Here is a 17456-nt window from a genome sequence, read left to right as displayed (position 1 = left end):
AGTGCTATATAATTTTTTTTGCAGATGATGCAAAATTACTTAAGAAGGTAAAAACGGAAGAGGACTGCAACTCATTGCAACAAGATCTGGACACAATATGGAATTGGACTCAAAAATGGGAAGTAAAATTCAATATTAAGAAATGCAGCATAATGGAATTTGGAAAGAGTAAAAATAGAATATCAAAAGATTACAGAATTGGGGAAGAAAAAATAAATAAAACTAACTATGAAAAAGATCTTGGAGTGATGATTGGAAAGGACATGAAACCAGATAAGCATATAAACAAGATGTTTGGAGAAACCTACATCTTATTGAGAGCAATCAAAGTGGCATTTACCTATATGGACAAAGAAATGATAAGGAAAATACTTACTACACTAATAAGACCAAAACTCGAGTACGCAGCATCACTTTGGACACCCAGTACCAAAAAGAATATTAAGAAACTAGAAAGATTACAAAGAGCGACAACAAAACTAGCACCGACACTCGCCGAACTAACATATGAGCAAAGACTATCCAAATTGAACCTACCAACTCTGGAACAAAGAAGAGAAAGAGGAGATTTGCTAACTATCTACAGAATAATGAAAGGAATGGAAGTTTTAGACAGGAACGACCTATTAATGTGGGACAACGGTAAAACAAGAGGACACGGAAAAAAATTGAAAAAGGAGTTATAGAAAAAACTTGAAAAGGAACAGTTTCCCACATAGAGCGATAAATACATGGAACAAATTAGACAACAAAACAGTATGTGCTAACACTATACAAGATTTTAAGATAAAACTTGATGCGGAGAGATACAAAGACGGGTCACCACGAGCATAGCTCCCCTCCCGTATATTACAACTAGGTAAATACACACACACACAAAAATATATATATATATATATATATATATATATATTGCATAGGTGATAGCAGCACTTCTATTTTTGGGGACAATATTGCACCAAAGAGATGGAGTCATAGAGTTTGAGGGAGGGCAACTCAAAGAAGGGATAGCAAAGTTAAAAGTGATCAGTATTCTTTGAGTGGAGAGTTGTCTCCACTCATATGAAAATGATATGTGGCTCTGGTCCATAAGGGTGCCACTAAAATCTCTAAACTACTGATAGTATAAAGTTTATGCAGTCAATACCCCATATGGGGTTTACTTTCCATGCTTGAGTAATCTATAGTCCAGGTTCTTTTTTCAATTTTACTTAATTATTACAAACCAAAAGGCCACCTCCCCCTTATATAAAAGAGAAAGCCTTTTGGTATGTGATGCATAATGAACCTTAGTTATTCTTATATACATACATATACCAAAGGCTTTTTTCCCACTTATAAAGGAGGTAGCAAAAAAAAAAAAAACAAAGGCATAAAAACCACTCCCACCCATTCCACCCCTATTCCATTCCACTCCCTATTCCCTCCCTCTTACCTTGGCACCTCCTGGATAATGGGTCATCCCTGTATCTCGCCCACTGCCTTGGGTCAGAAGCAGTGTCGCAAGACACAGCACGTTCATAGCAAGGCCACTTCATTAAATCGTTGACCCCCCCCTCTCCATTCCCTCATGCAGAAAAGGAGATGGGGAGAAATCCCTTCGGGCTGCGTCAAATTATTTCTCACACACACTCCCCCAACCCCCACCCACCCCACTTCATGCATCACAGCCATTTTCCATTCACCCCTGTCATCTGTCCTCTTCCGTCCTTCCTCAACAGACATTCCCCTTTTTCCCAAAGCCCCTTTTACCCCATCCATCCATCTCATCCTAGGTCGACCCCTCATGTTCACTCCCTCCACACCTCTTTTACTAGTCTTTCTTCACTCATTCTTTCCATTTGTCCCAACCATCCCAATACTCTTTCATCAATCCTATCTCCCAACTCCCTTTCCACCCGTTCTCCTTCTCACCTCCTCATTTCTAACTCTATCCAGCCTAGTAACCCCTATCATACTTCTCAGACACTTCATCACAAACACATTCAAACTCCTCCTCTCTTCCTTTCTTATGTTCCATGTTTCTGTCCCATACAGTGCTTTCTGCACAATCACTAATTCTTGATAGAGACGACTTATTAAAATAGGACATAAGAGAAACAAGAGGACACGAAAAGAAGCTAAAAAAGGCCAGTTAGAGAAGAGATTTGAAAAAGAATAGCTTCCCACACAGAGTGATTGATGTCTGGAACAAACTAAATGGAGAAACATTGAGTGTCAAAACTATACAAGATTTTAAGAATAAACTAGATGTGGAGAGATATGAAAACGGGTCACCACGAGCACAGCTCTCGTCCCGTAAAATACAACTAGGTAAATACAATCTCCTCTTAGCATCCATTCCCAAATGTCTATTTCTCATTACACTTTTTAATCTCCCAAGGCATTTACTCACTTCTCTCAATCTACATTCTACCTCCACCTCCACTCCTCCCTTTCCTGCCACATTCACACCCAAATATCTAAAACTATCCACTTCCTCCAGTCTCTCCCTTAATACTCACTTCCAGTCTGCTGCCACTTTCTTCCCTTGTACATCTCATCACTTTACTTTTACCCACATTCATCTTCAACTTTCTTCTTTCACACACCTTCCCCAACTCTGTCACTAACTTCCTCAATCCCTCCTCTGATCCTGCCACATGAGCAGTGTCATCGGCAAACAACACTTGGCTTATCTCCCACTTTACACCATTTTCTTTAACCATCTCCAATCCCTGGCCCACTACCCTTGCATTTACCTCTTGCACCACTCCATGTATAAACTGAACAGCCAGGGCAACATAACACATCCCTGACGAAGTCCCACCTTTACCACAAACCACTCACTCTCTCAATTTCTAATCCTGACACATGCTTTACTACTCTCATAAAAACTCTTGACAGCTCCTAAAACCTTTCCTCCTATTCCATATATCTGCAATACCTCCAGCAGTACCTTCCTGTCTCCCCTGTCATAAGCCTTTTCCAGATCCATAAAAAAAAAAAACCATCTTTACCTTTTCCTATAGCTTTCTCGCATATCTGTCTTACCACAAAAATCTGATCTACACAACCACTACCTATCCTAAACCCACACTGTTTCTCACCAATTACTCACACTGTTTCTCTTCTAATCCTCTCATTCAAGATCCTCCCATAAGTCTTCCCAACTACACAAGCTGATCCCTCTGAAACTGCTACACTTACACTTGTCCCCTAATCATTTGTAAAGTGGAACTATACAGGCACTCCTCCAGTCCTCCGGCACTCTACCCTCTCTTAAACAAACATTAAACAACCTCACCAGCCAGTCCACCATCACTGTACCTCCTTTTTTCAGACATTCTGCATGACACCCATCCAACCCAGGTGCTTTACCTGCTCTCATCATCTTAATACCTGCCTTCACTTCCTCTTTCCTTATTTCTCCTCCATTTTTCTCACTCATCACAATCATTTTCTTAGCGCTTCCCACTGCAACTATCTTTCACTCCCTATCCTCCTTCACATTTAGCAATTCCCTAAAATACTCTGCCAGTCTTCCTCTTACAGCCTCCTCTTCCATTATCATCTCTCCATCTGCACCTTTTACCTTTTATTCTCTACTTGATTTACCTCCTCTTCCTCTCTTAATTTCTTTCCAAAATATCTTTTTTTTGTTACTTTCAAAATTTTCTGTCATACTTTTACCCCATTTCACATCTGCTCTCCTCTTTGCCTCCTTTATCTTATGCTTTACTTCCTTTCTCTTTTCTTTGTACCTCTCATATGATTCCCTCTTCCTATTTTGTAACCAATCTGTGAAAGCTCACTTCTTCTCTTCTACAACTTTCTATGCTTCCTCATCCCACCACTCACTACCCTTCCTTCTATTTCCTCCCATTCTTTTTGTTTCACACACAATCTTTGCACACCTTGTGACTCCTTCCTTGAACCATCCCCATTCCTCCTCCACTCCTAGTTCTACTCTATCCTTCATTCCCTCCTTCTCCTCTCTCAGCTTCTTCTTGTACTCTTTCTTATTTGTATTAAAAACAACATGTCATCAAAATATTACTTTTAATTAGATGTAAAACAGCATACTTTTTCACAACACTTACCTTGATAAACATTCAGCCTGGCTTCAATGTGCTTAATACCATCTGCAACTTGGTCTTGCAAACCAAGGTTCTTTACAACTTTTTTTATATAATCACCAAAGCAGGATGTTTCCGAGTCTGAGCTGGAGATCTCAACTTCATATTGGGATATATCACTCTCTGAGCTATCTGCATAAATTACATTATTTTCTTTACAGATAACATATAAATACTTTATAAAAAAACATGAAAAACAAGTGTAAAGCATTAAGTTACCTAAATCTATACTGCTAATTATTTTGTAGAAATAAAAACAAAGAAACATGTTATCAAGGTTGGCTTTCCTAGAGGATTTACATAGTTTCCAGTGAAATAAATATTATTAGAAAAACCCCAAAGTGAAACAATTCTACAACTCAGTTGGTTAATGGATTTTTTTTTTAACCAAAATAATGAGTGAATAAAGAGTTCAATAAAGAAATAAAGAAAGCACTAAAACCGATTTCTGGGATTATTATTATTATTTCAAATATGGCCAACAGGAATGGTTTTGTGCACTCTGGTACATGGGACACAATAGTAGTTAACAGGACTGAAAGCATTAACCCTGCAAGGAGTGGAGGGTCATCTCAATCAAACAAAAATCTCTGACATTAGCCACACTAAATATGTAGTGTACTAAGATGTCTAAACATTTTATGACAATCTTTCCTTCTTGAAGTAGAGGTTTCTACCAAATGAATAAGATATTCTGGAATTAGCCGAGATGATGCTCCTCAATGGGTTAATGCAAGAATCTACATTTCTTTATATATCTGCACAATTTACATACCATCACTTGGATCTGAATCAGAGTCCGTAAGAACCACTGTGTCTTTTTGAGGGAGTAGTTTCTCTGCCAACAATGTCCTTCCCAACCTTATTGCTTCAATAAAGGAATCCTGCTGTCGATTGGCTGCACGAGTGCATCTGCTACACACATAAATTTTCCTGCATGGCATTCAATTAAAATTTTTAAGAAAAGAAATAAAAAGACGAGTTATGTTATGACCTTGTAAACAATAATGATATTTCATAAGGCTTTTCATATTTGATCTATGTAACAAAACAAATAAAATTTTCCTTGTAACTGTAGTTAGTAATAATGGCTCATGGCAAATACTCAATCAATACTGATATCACTTAAAGTTATACTTTATTAATGAGATTAAAACAAACCCTTTCAACCTGATCATGCAATTTCCAAATTATATTCCAGCTAATATAATACAATTCTATTCAGTTTAGGGGCAGATTTAGAGCAAAATAGATCTACATCAATTGCAATATAATTTGTTCCAAGTCAGTCCCTTCACATACAGGCTGAAACTCAAAAATCCAGCTATCAATTATTCAGCAACAATCTTCATATGGCCAGTGAGCACAATATCAAAGGTCCCAGTATGGTAATTCCTAACTACTTTAGGAAAAGTTATGAACTTGATCCAGCATTGATTACTTGCTTTAAACTTTGAGCATGTTATGGGATTGAGATTTATGATAATTTGTTAAAGGCACAAGCAACAGTTTCACGAAAAGCTGGTACTGATACATTAATGTGATAACAGTGATGGTTAGTCGCATTATTTCAAATTTCAACATGGCTTATCATTTCATGCGGTGTGTGGGGAAAAACATTCAACAGACACAGAGGCAGCTGCTGAATTTCCTGATGATTTTGCAAAGTTAGTGATGAAAAATTAAGTCCAGAGCAAGTGTATAATGCTGATGAGACTTATTTATTCTGGAGATCTACACCAAAATGAATGCCAACTACAGAGGATGCATAATCATCAAGTGGGTTTAAGGCCTCAAAAGATCGTATCACTGTGCTGGGCTGCTCAAATGTCATGGGAACCTACAGATGCAAATTGATGGTGACTGGGAAAAATTTTGCACCATAGGGGTTTTCAGGGTATGACACAGTTTCCTGTCATTTACTGTACCAATAAGAAAGAATGGATCACAAGTGAACATACCCGAAAATGGATTATAAAATATTTTGTTTCTGATGCTAGGGCTCATCGTAACACTGTTGGATTAGACTCCAAGTGCAAAGTAATACTTATTTTAAACAACTGTTCATCCCACCCAATACCTGAGCTGCTGACACAGGATAATGTTTTTGTTGTGTATCTACCCCCTCACTTATCTCTAAATCAACCCCTGGATGATGGTATCTAACATTCCCCAAAGTGTAAATATCAATGCATGATCATGAGGTGCCTAATGAACTCAGCTTATGCAGGCATTCCTATACAGAAATTCATTTAGGAATTCAATATTAAGGATGTCATCTACTGTGTTGCTAATGCTTGAAAGTCTGTAGAAACATCCACACTGAAAAATGGATGGCATAAATTATAGCCAGCTCCTGACAAAAACACAAAGAGTTCTCTGGGTTCAGGGTTACAAAAGAGCAGCAGGCTATAAATGACTTCCTAGCTTATGCTAAAGGCATTAGTAACACTACTGTCAAGGAGCTTGCATCAAGGATAGATGAAATTTCCATACAAGAATGGTTGCATGTTGATAATGATATGCTTCTGGTTCATCATTATACAGGTTTGGAAATTGTGTAGACAGTTGTAAATCTAGAGATAGACCAAGGTGGCTGTGAAGAATCAAACAGTGAGGAAACTGAGGGCAATGTGACAGAGAGAGTCTCAACTGATAGGTTAATTCAACTGACAACTGAACTGCTAATAATAGAGCAAAGTTTTGTAACTGAACAAGAAGTAATGAATACATATTAATCCAAGACAAACTCATTAAAGAAAGGCCTAAATATATGAAACAGTTAAAACCACCAGATCTGTTTAAGAATATTAATAAGAAACATGAACAGGAAGCAGTGGTTCTCCACACTCAATAATCCACTGCCATCAACATCTGGTAAGCCAGACATTCTGTCACCATCACCATATCCTGCATATGAAAATGATGATCCCGATGGCCCACCTGCTTTCTAGCTTTTTCACTGATGTTCTTAATTATATTTCTGTGTTCACCATTAAAGTTGCATGTGTTTTTCATTTAGTGTTCATTTACTTTTGTTATACTGTAACTACTGTTGCCATGATGAGCCTAGAGAGCCACAGACACACAGGTGAACACTAGCAAGAGCTGATGGTGCAAAATACATGCTGTGTATATATGCTGTGATAGAAAGACTTCAGTAATTTGGAAAAGTCAATAATCTGGCAACCCTTCAGTTCCATGGTGACCGGATTTTTTAATCTCAAACTGTGTATTATATTGTCATCAGCCAAATATCTACTGAGTACATCATCACACTGAAAAGGTTTAATTTCATATACTTACAAAAACAAGCACCAAAGATTTCAAGATATAGTTAGAGAAAAAATTATTTTACCTTGGATACAAGAGCACTCCATAATAACGCCTTACAACTTCTGAGGCTTTCATTAAGTCTCTCTCTGTTCGACATTCTGGGTTCAAACATTTGAATATTTTTGGAGGAACTTCTGGGAGTTTATTTTTGTCATCCTCAATTATGATCTGTATAAAAGATGAATAAATAAACAAATAAAAAAAAAACTACTGCTGTCTTTAATTTCTTGTACTAGCCTCATGTACTACACATGAGGAAAATGGGGGAGGAATAAGTAAAGATGAGGTGAAGGCAGTTATTAATATGATGAGAGCAGGTTAGACACTTGGGTTTGATGGGTGTCATGTGGAGTGTCTAAAAAAGGAAAGTAGTGTTAGTGGACTGGCTAATGAGGTTGTTTAATGTTTGTCTAAAAGAGGGAAATGGGGGCAAATGTGAGTGTAGTAGTTTCAGAGGGATCAGTTTGTTGACTGTAATTGGGAAGGTTTTGATTGAAAAGATTATGAGAGGAACAGAATGAGTAATTGGTGAGGAACATATTGGGTTTAGGAAAGGTAGGGGTTGCACAGATCAGATTTATGTGGTAAGACAGATTTGTAAGAAACTTTCACCAAAGGGTAAGGATATTTTTTGGGCCATTATGGATTTGGAAAAGGCTTATGGCAGGGTAGACAGGAAGGCACTGTGGGAGGTATTACAGATTTATGGGGTAGGAGGAAAGCTGGTAAGAGCGGTCAAGAGTTTTTATGTGAGTAGTAGAGCCTGTGTTAGAACTAGAAATGGAGATAATGAGTGGTTTGAGGTAAAGGTGGGACTTCACTAGGGATGTGTCATGTCACCATGGCTGTTCAATGTGTACACAGATGGGGTGGTGCAGGAGGCAAATGCAAGGGTAATGGGCAGTGGATTGGAGATGGTTGTAGAAAATGGTGAAAAATGGGAGATAAACCAGTTGTTGTTTACTGACCACACTACACTTGTGGAAGGATCAGAGGAGGGATTACAAAAGTTAGTGACGGAGTTTGGGAAAGTGTGCAAGATAAGAAAGTTGAAGATAAATGTGGGTAAAAGTAAGATGATGAGATGTACAGGGGGAGAGGATGGCAGAAATTTGGATGTGAGTTTAAAGGAGAGAGGCTGGAGGAAGTGAAAAGTTCTAGATACTTGGGGGTGCATGTGGAGGGAAAGGGAGGAGTGGATGTGACGGTAGATTGTAGATTGTAAATGCCTTAAGGGGTTAAAAATGTAATGAGAAATAGACATTTGGAAATGGATACTAAAAGATTATATGCAGGGGTGTTTGTGCCGAAAGCACTTTATGGGACAGAAACATGAAACATAAGAGAGGAAGAGTTCAAATTTATGAGATGAAATGTCTGAGAAGTATGGCAGGGGTTACTAGGCTGGATAGGATAAGAAACAAGGAGGTGATGAGGGGAGTTGGGGGTGGAAAAGGAGTTGGGAGATAGGGCTGATGAAAGAGTATTGAGATGGTTTGGACACATGGGAAGAATGAGTGAAGAAAGATTAGTAAAAGTGTGGAAGGCAGAGACGGATAGAATGAACAGGAGACGGCAACTAAGGATGAGATTGATGGATGGGGTAAAAGGTGTGTTGAGAAAGAGGGGGATGTCTGTTGAGGAAGGAAGGGAGAAGACAGAAGAGAGGAATAAGTGGAGAATGGTTGTGTATGGATGCTGCTGTGATGCATGGAAGGGAGAGGGTGGGGGATGGGAGTTAAGGAGTGGTTATGTGTGAAGGATATTTTGATGCAGCCTGAAGGGATTTCTCCCTATCTCCTCTTTTTCTGCATGAGGGGACAGAGAGGGAGGTCACTGATTAAATGAAATGGCCTTGCTGTGGATATGCTGTCTTGTTGCATTGCTTATGTTCCAGGGCAGTGGGCAAGATGCAGGGATGACCCATTATCCAGGAGGAGCCAAGAAAAGTGGGAGGGAGGGAGGGAGGGAGGGTTGGGTGGTAATGTGAGTGGAGTGGGTAGGGATGAAATGGGTGGAAGTGGAATTATGCATTTTGACTTTGGCTATTTTCCCTTGCAAGAGGGAAAAAGCCCCCGGTATATGTATGTACTAGCCCAAGAACTCCTTTTTTCTATACTCCTATGGTGGAGATGCAAATGTTACCAATATGGTCCCCCTTGTATCACAAAAGGTGATTAAATGGAAGGGGGCAAGGACCCTCCTTTCTGTATATTTCTTCTGATATGAATTAGGTTATTGAAAGGATGACTCCAACACTGGTAACAAAGTCTCTGAATGTGTGTGGTTATGAAAATGAATGCGAGTATAAAGGTCAGTACAGTGTGAGAAAAAAAGATGAACATGTACCATAATGAGTGAAACTATGTTGAAAGGGAAAGGTGAAGCTAGGTTTGGGAGTGTTAATCAGTAGGGTCCCTGAAGTGGAGAAAGGACAAGAAAGAGGAATGGCTCTGTTGGTATTGCATTTTGTCATCAATAACCAGTGTTTCTGCCTCCCTATAATGGGGAAAGGACCTTTGGTGTATACATATATATAAATCTAATTTCCTACTTGGACATCCACTTATATATCAGTATTGTACCTATACATCTATGACACTCTAACTGGGCATACTTACATCATCATCATCATCATCTGAAAGATTTATCACCTCTGCCATCACTCCACTGAAACAAACCTAGAAAGAAAATAACTGTATAATAGAAAGAAAAAATTGTATATCATATAAAATGCAAGAAGCTATTATTGTAGCCAAAAACTTTCCTAAATGTCAACCCCATTGCAAATTACAGTAAATAATAATCTCATTGGAAATTTATCTGAAGCCATTAAAATTATCATAATTTTCTAGATTCTTGGGTGGGGTCACAAAAACACTAAATACAGTACAAGTCCATTAATCTGAACATGAATTATTAAAAAATCCCAATGATCTAATGAAACCAAATGGCAGGAACGAGAAACTAGAAAGCATTGGACCAGGCCTGTAGCTAAAGTTTGACTTTTTTTTTCTATTTCTACCAGGTCTTTTTTTATTTCTTCTAGAACAATTTGTATGAAGATGTAATAAAATAAATTTTATTATACAAAGTATGACAGTATATTCATTGAAAGTTTTATTGTGAATATGCTTGTTTTATTGTTCATTAAAACACTGTTATTATAATTGCTTCTTATTACTTCTGGAGGGGACAGGAAAGAACTAGCAAGTTTTTTCAAGGGGTAATTTAGCACAGGTCAAGGGCTTTGACAAGAGTGATGCAGACAAGGTCAACATATTAACCACTTCAGTACGAGTCAAATTCCTGCACGTAGCATTGGCTGCCATATGTATGATTATAAAGTCATTGCTGTATTACTTGTTCTCTTTTACTCTCAGTAATAATAAACACAGAAAATGTGATCAAACCAGTTCACAGAATCCAGGCGTAACTCATGTACAACTACAAAAAAATATATATAATCAAAACACCAACGCCAGCATCCTTGTATATCCACTCACACCTCGTGATGCCTACATAGATGTCGCCATACCGAAGTGGTTAAGAGAGTAGGGATGGACTCACAGCAATGGATTTAAATAGGATAAATATAGATTTAAGAAGAAAGCCAATAAGAGCTGGTTCACCAACAGTGCTAAATGAATGGAATGGAATTAGTGTCCATGTAATGAGCGCTGAAACTACAGTATCAGTTGCTTTAAGAGGTCAGACAGTGGCAGATGCGGGTTTGGTTTTTGAGGGGGGTGAAGACCTCCCCAAATTTGTTCTTTCATTCATCATTGCAGAGGTTGAGAAGCCTGCTTCGTGTACACCAGTATGTGGTAGACAGCAGTAATAATGTGGCAGAATTCTTTTCCCAGCATTTAATAAAATACTTCAGAGAGAATAACTGGAAGGATACGCAACACATTATTGAGGGTAAATCTTTAAAAATGTAAGATTAAGTATTACTTTTGCCCAATACTTTGAAAGAAACTAAATCAAGTTAGAACATATACAGGTAGTCGTCGACTTACGACCGAGTTCGGTTCCGACAGACAGGTCGTAAGTCGATCTGGACGCAAGTCGGAATTTATATATATACAGTATATATTACCCTTTAAATATTATTTTTGTTACTGTATACATGTATATTCTATATTATATTTAGCATACTGAAATAATCATAGCATCTTTGAACTATGTTGTATAGTATTTTTTAAACCTTTTTTTATAATCTTATCTGATTTTCATTGAGAAACGTAACATACTGAATAAAATCCTATCATCTTTGACCTATGATATTTAATACTGTATTTTTTTACATTTTTATTATTCTATCATCAGACTTTCTTTAGGAAACGTATGCATACTGAATAAAATCTTATCATCTTTGAGCTACGTTGTTTAATATTCATTATTCTTTTTATAATTGTCGTTAGGAAACGTAGCCTAGGCCTACGCATACTGAATAAAGTCCTGTCATCTTTGACCTACAAATACTTTTTTGTTGGTTAAATTAAAATCATTGTACTGTATAATTTACATCTTATTAATTGCAAAAAATTAAAAATACTAAATGCAAGGCAAAATTAGGATTTTCTATTTTATTTCAAAACACATTCTTTTCGTTTACGTACTGTACCGAAAATATTGTTATCGACAACAGACTAGGCTAACAAAGTTTACTGTTACATTTTATTAATTGCAAAACATAAAAATACATAATGCAAGGCAAAATTAGGAAAACAATATTTCAAAACATTCTTTTCGTTTACGTACTGTACCGAAAATATTGCAAAACATAAAAATACAAAATGCTGTACCGAACATATTGTTATCGACAACAGACTAGGCATAAAAAAAGTTTTACTGTTACATTTTATTAATTGCACAACATATTAAAGTATAAAATCCAAGGCAAAATTGAGATCCTCTCTTTGTCTTTCAAAATTATCGACACTGTAGAATGTGATAACTGAAGTTCACGTGCTATCACATTAACTTTCTTCCCTCCTACATAATGTTTCATCACTTTCATTTTCGTGTCAAGATCAATAACCTTTCTTTGTTTCTTGGTAGGCTTGGAAATATCGAAAGATAATTTTCTTTTAGACATCTTCATGGGGGTTTCAAGCACAAAAAAATTAAAGATATAATCCTTGTCATGAATGAAGTCAGAAATACCACATGCTCCTGAATGAGAGGGAAGCTGACGCTGCCGGTAACCTGCCAAAACTATTGTACCCGCGTCTCGCGGCGTGCAAAGTAATTGTACTGCACTGCCAGGCATAATATTGCAATTCTATTACTCTATTAAATGTTAAATATTATTGCACTATCTCGTGGTCGTAAAGTCGATCAGTCGTAAGTCGCATAGGTCGTAAGTCGACGACTACCTGTATTTCAATTTATATTCAAAATCATTGTATTCGTGCTACAGAGTACATCTGTTTAAAAGCGCCATCTATATTTACAAAAATCAGGTATGCCCACCCCATATTCATCTATATTTACAAAGCTCAAGTTAGCCCCCCCCCCAATTTTGATCCTAGATCTGTCACTGAGGTCAGATAACTTTATGGATGGAGATGATAGGAGGTAATGGATATGGAACTCCCTAGTGTAGGCCACATGGTCTTTTGCAGTCTCCTTTATTCTAAATTTCTTTAAAAAAATATTACTTATGAGTAAACTAGAGAAATAGTAATACTTTACCATCCAAAAATATATATTTATCCACTGATATATTGGAGGAGCACTGCCACTTTAGTTAATATCCAAAATATATATATTTATCCAGATATATTGGAAGAGCACTGCCACTTTATATTAGTTGATATCACTGACATTATGTATCATGGTTGTGCTATATCAATCCTACCCTATATCTGGCAACATGTAAACAAGTTGAATCACAATGGCAAAAGCCGACAAGACTGTGAGAATAAACACCTTGTGCGATCGAAACCTTTATTGGTACTGCGTTTCGCTTGTTACAGCTTTTTCAAGAACAGACATGAAACACACTCTGAGCACATATAAGCCCACGGAAGGAACTGGGAGAGGTTATCAGGGAGGGGTGGGTGGTAGGTGGAAGGGGAGGGGGGGAGGAGGGGGAGGGGGGGAGGAGGGGGACGGGTGGGACTTGGTGGAGACAAAGGAGGACATTTCGGACAGTTTGTTGAAGTGGACTAAGGGGGACATTTCATACATTTACTTAATGCGGGCAACAGATGGATGATAGGAGGGGCGATGTTAAACATGCCTCTGTTCTGCTCAATGGTTTTGAAGCTTTGAATGGCGGCCGCTTCGAGGCATTTTCTCCTCACCCTGTCTGGTTCACTAAACAGAAGTTCTGCGTTATCCCAATCCATCAGGTGGTCGTTGGTGTTCCGGTGGATAACACAGACGTTGGTGGTGATGTTGTTCCAGGAATCGTAGCGATGCTCCCGGATCAAACATGATAATTTTTTAAAATTTACAGTCTACAGGAAACCAACCAATAAGGACGATTTGACTCACTTCCTATCCCACCATGACCTCAGTATTAAAAAAAGGTGTAGTCATAGGTTTCTACTTCAGAGCTCTCAGAATATGTAGCCCTGAATTCTTAGAGGACGAGTTTAGGCACATAAAGGAGGTTTTTCAGAAATTAAAATATACAGAGTGCATCATCCACCAGTGTAAGAAAAAGGCACTCAAAATAATGGAAGGGCGGGAACCAACGAAAGATCCAGCTAGGAGGCTTATCCTTCCAGCCAGCAGCGTCACCGCCACCCTCACCCGGACACTTGGGCATTGCAACATTCAGGTAGTGGGCCAGTCCAGCAGAACTATCAAAGAGCTCTCAAGAAGGAGTGACAGCCAGGACGAGATGTGGGGAAAAAAACGCTGGTGTCTACCGCATACCCTGTGCTGGATGTGATAAAGTATACATCGGCGAGACCTCCCGTGACCTGAAGACCCGGATCCGGGAGCATCGCTACGATTCCCGGAACAACATCACCACCAACGCCTGTGTTATCCACCGGAACACCAACGACCACCTGATGGATTGGGATAACGCAGAACTTCTGTTTAGTGAACCAGACAGGGTGAGGAGAAAATGCCTCGAAGCGGCCGCCATTCAAAGCTTCAAAACCATTGAGCAGAACAGAGGCATGTTTAACATCGCCCCTCCTATCATCCATCTGTTGCCCGCATTAAATAAATGTATGAAATGTCCCCCTTAGTCCACTTCAACAAACTGTCCGAAATGTCCTCCTTTGTCTCCACCAAGTCCCACCCGTCCCCCTCCTCCCCCTCCACCTACCACCCACCCCTCCCTGATAACCTCTCCCAGTTCCTTCCCTGTGGGCTTATATATGCTCAGAGTGTGTGTCATGTCTGTACTTGAAAAAGCTGTAACAAGCGAAACGTAGTACCAATAAAGGTTTCGATCTCACAAGGTGTTTATTCTCACATGTAAACAAGTAATACTGACCCTGTCTTTAATGGTATTTATAAGTTTTCAGACAACTGATTTCATATTGTGTATGCTTTAAAAAGAGCTATTTTCTCTATTAGTTTTTAATATTAAATGGTCTGATATGGATAACAGTAGCATTCCTGATATTTTCAATTTCTTAAGTTGACACATAACCTGCACTTACTTCAATGTTAATCTTTTTCACATTATATTCCCTTTTTGTTTTTAATATATTTTTCTAAGTATATAATTTAAATAAATATTGGAAAGAATAACTGTGTTGTTGAATTTCTTACACTAGAAAACTGATATGTCAATAATGAGATAGGGGAAAGAAGGAGCTTGTCAATATCCTTTTCTCTAAATAAAGTAGACTCAAGGCTTAATTGATTTTGGTTATGTCTGGTTTAATAAGTTTAGGTTAGTCTACATTAACCACTTCAGTATGATGGCTCCTACATAGGCGTCATGAGGTGCTAGTGCATACACAATGATGCCTGCATTGCCATTTTGAATATATATATATTCTTAGTTGTACATGAGTCACCCCAGATTCTGTGAACTGGTTTGATCATGTTGTCTGTTTATTATCACTGAGAGTAAAAGAGAATGAGTAATAAAGCAATGACTTTATAGTTTATATTGCAATTAGTGCAATGCATCATACATCCAGCAGCCGATGCTGTGCACGAGAATTTGACTTGTACTGAAGTGGTGAGGAACAGTGTGGTTTTAGGACAGGTAGGGGATGTGTAGATCAGATTTTTGTGGTAAGACAGATATGTGAGAAAACTATAGGAAAAGGTAAGGATGTTTTTTGGGCTTTTATGGATCTGGAAAAGGCTTATGACGGTAGACAGGAAGGCACTGTGGGAGGTACTGCAGATATATGGGATAGGAGGAAAGCTGTTAAGAGCAGTCAAGAGTTTTTACGAAAGTAGTAGAGCTTGCGTTAGGATTAGAAATGGAGAGAGTGAATGGTTTGAGGTAAAGGTGGGACTTCATCTGGGGTGTGTTATGTCACCCTGGCTGTTCAATCTTTACATGGATGGGGTGGTGCGAGAGGTGAATGCAAGGGTAGTGGGTCAGGGGTTGGAGATGATTAAAGAAAATGGAGAAAAGTGGGAGGTGAGCCAGTTGTTGTTTGCTGGCGACACTGCACTTGTAGCAGGATCAGAGGAGGGATTGAGGAAGTTAGTGACAGAGTTTCAGAAGGTGTGTGAAAGAAGGAGGCTGAAGATAAATGTGGGCAAAAGTAAGGTGATGCGATGTACAAGGGGAGAGAGTGACAGTAGGCTGGAAGTGAGCATTAAGGGTGAGAAACTGGAGGAAGTGGATAGTTTCAGATACTTGGGTGTGAATGTGACAGGAAAGGGAGGAGTGGGAGTGGATGTAGAATGTAGATTGAGAGAAGTGAGTAAATGCCTTGGTGGATTAAAAAGTGTAATGAGAAATAGACATCTGGGAATGGATGCTAAGAGGAGGTTATATGAAGGAGTGATTGTGCCAACAGCAATGTATGGGGCAGAAACATGGAACATGAGAGAGGAAGAGGGAAGGAGTTTGAATGTGTTTGAGATGAGGTGTCTGAGAAGTATGATAGGGGTTACTAGGCTAGATAGTGAGAAATGAGGAGGTGAGGAGGAGAACAGGGGTGGAAAGGGAACTGGTAGATAGGGTTGATGAAAGAGTATTAGGATGGTTTGGACACATGGAAAGAATGAGTGAAGAAAGATTAGTAAAAGAAGTGTGGAAGGCAGGGGTGGAAGGAGTGAATATGAGGGGGCGTCCTAGGATGAGATGGATGGATGGGGTGAAAGGGGCTTTACAAAAGAGAGGAATGTCTGTAGAGGAAGGACGGGAGAGGACAGAAGATAGGGGTGAATGGAGAAGGGCTGTGTATAGATGAGGCTGTGATGCATGAGGGGGAGTGGGTGGGGAATGGGGGGTGAGGAAGTATTATGAGAAAAAAACTGACGCAGCCCGAAGGGATTTCTCCGAATTTATGAAGCAGCCTTGCTGTGGATGTGCTGTGTCTTGCGACACTGCTTCTGACCCAGGGCAGTGGACAGGATGCAGGGATGACCCGTCATCCAGGAGGTTCCAAGATAGGAGGGAGAGAGGAGGGGAGTGGAATATATGGGAAATGAAATGGGTGGGAGTGATTTCTATGCCTTTTTCTTTTTGGCTACCCCCCCCATGTAAGGGGGAAAAAGCCTTTGGTATATGTATGTATGTATGTATGTACTAGGTGGCAGCTAGGAAAATCCATCTGAATGTTCTAGGTCTCCTTTACACAAGAATCCAACCCACAGCCCCCAGAAGATTTTATGCTGTTGTATCCCTACACAGGACTACAAGAAATGTGCAAAACTTAAGTCATGTGATAAATCAGTTTAGAAATTGAATAATAATATCATTGTAGGATTAGTTTTTCAAAGTTTCCTCATAAAAAAAAAACCTCATGAGAGCATAAGAAGAGACATGACTGATTACTCATTAAAACCCCAAACTTACCTTCACACCTAATCTACTCAAAGGTCTAA

General features: G+C 38.8%; 1 protein-coding gene across 1 annotated transcript in view; it reads right to left on the bottom strand.

Moving 5' to 3' along the window:
- Nucleotides 1-17456, bottom strand: part of LOC143021245 (histone-lysine N-methyltransferase eggless-like) — a 99201-nt gene that overhangs the window by 80978 nt on the left and 767 nt on the right. The window contains exons 2-5 of the mRNA XM_076178641.1: nt 10076-10135; nt 7477-7622; nt 4894-5051; nt 4083-4250 (exon numbers count right to left, since the gene is read on the bottom strand). Of these exons, the coding sequence (XP_076034756.1) occupies nt 4083-4250; nt 4894-5051; nt 7477-7622; nt 10076-10117 (514 nt within the window). The 5' untranslated portion in view covers nt 10118-10135. The remainder of the gene's footprint in view (nt 1-4082; nt 4251-4893; nt 5052-7476; nt 7623-10075; nt 10136-17456) is intronic.

The sequence above is a fragment of the Oratosquilla oratoria genome, chromosome 41, assembly GCF_046742065.1.
Source record: "Oratosquilla oratoria isolate Oo_2021 chromosome 41, ASM4674206v1, whole genome shotgun sequence".
Lineage (NCBI taxonomy): Eukaryota > Metazoa > Arthropoda > Malacostraca > Stomatopoda > Squillidae > Oratosquilla > Oratosquilla oratoria.
This window is presented reverse-complemented; position numbering and strand designations above follow the sequence as displayed.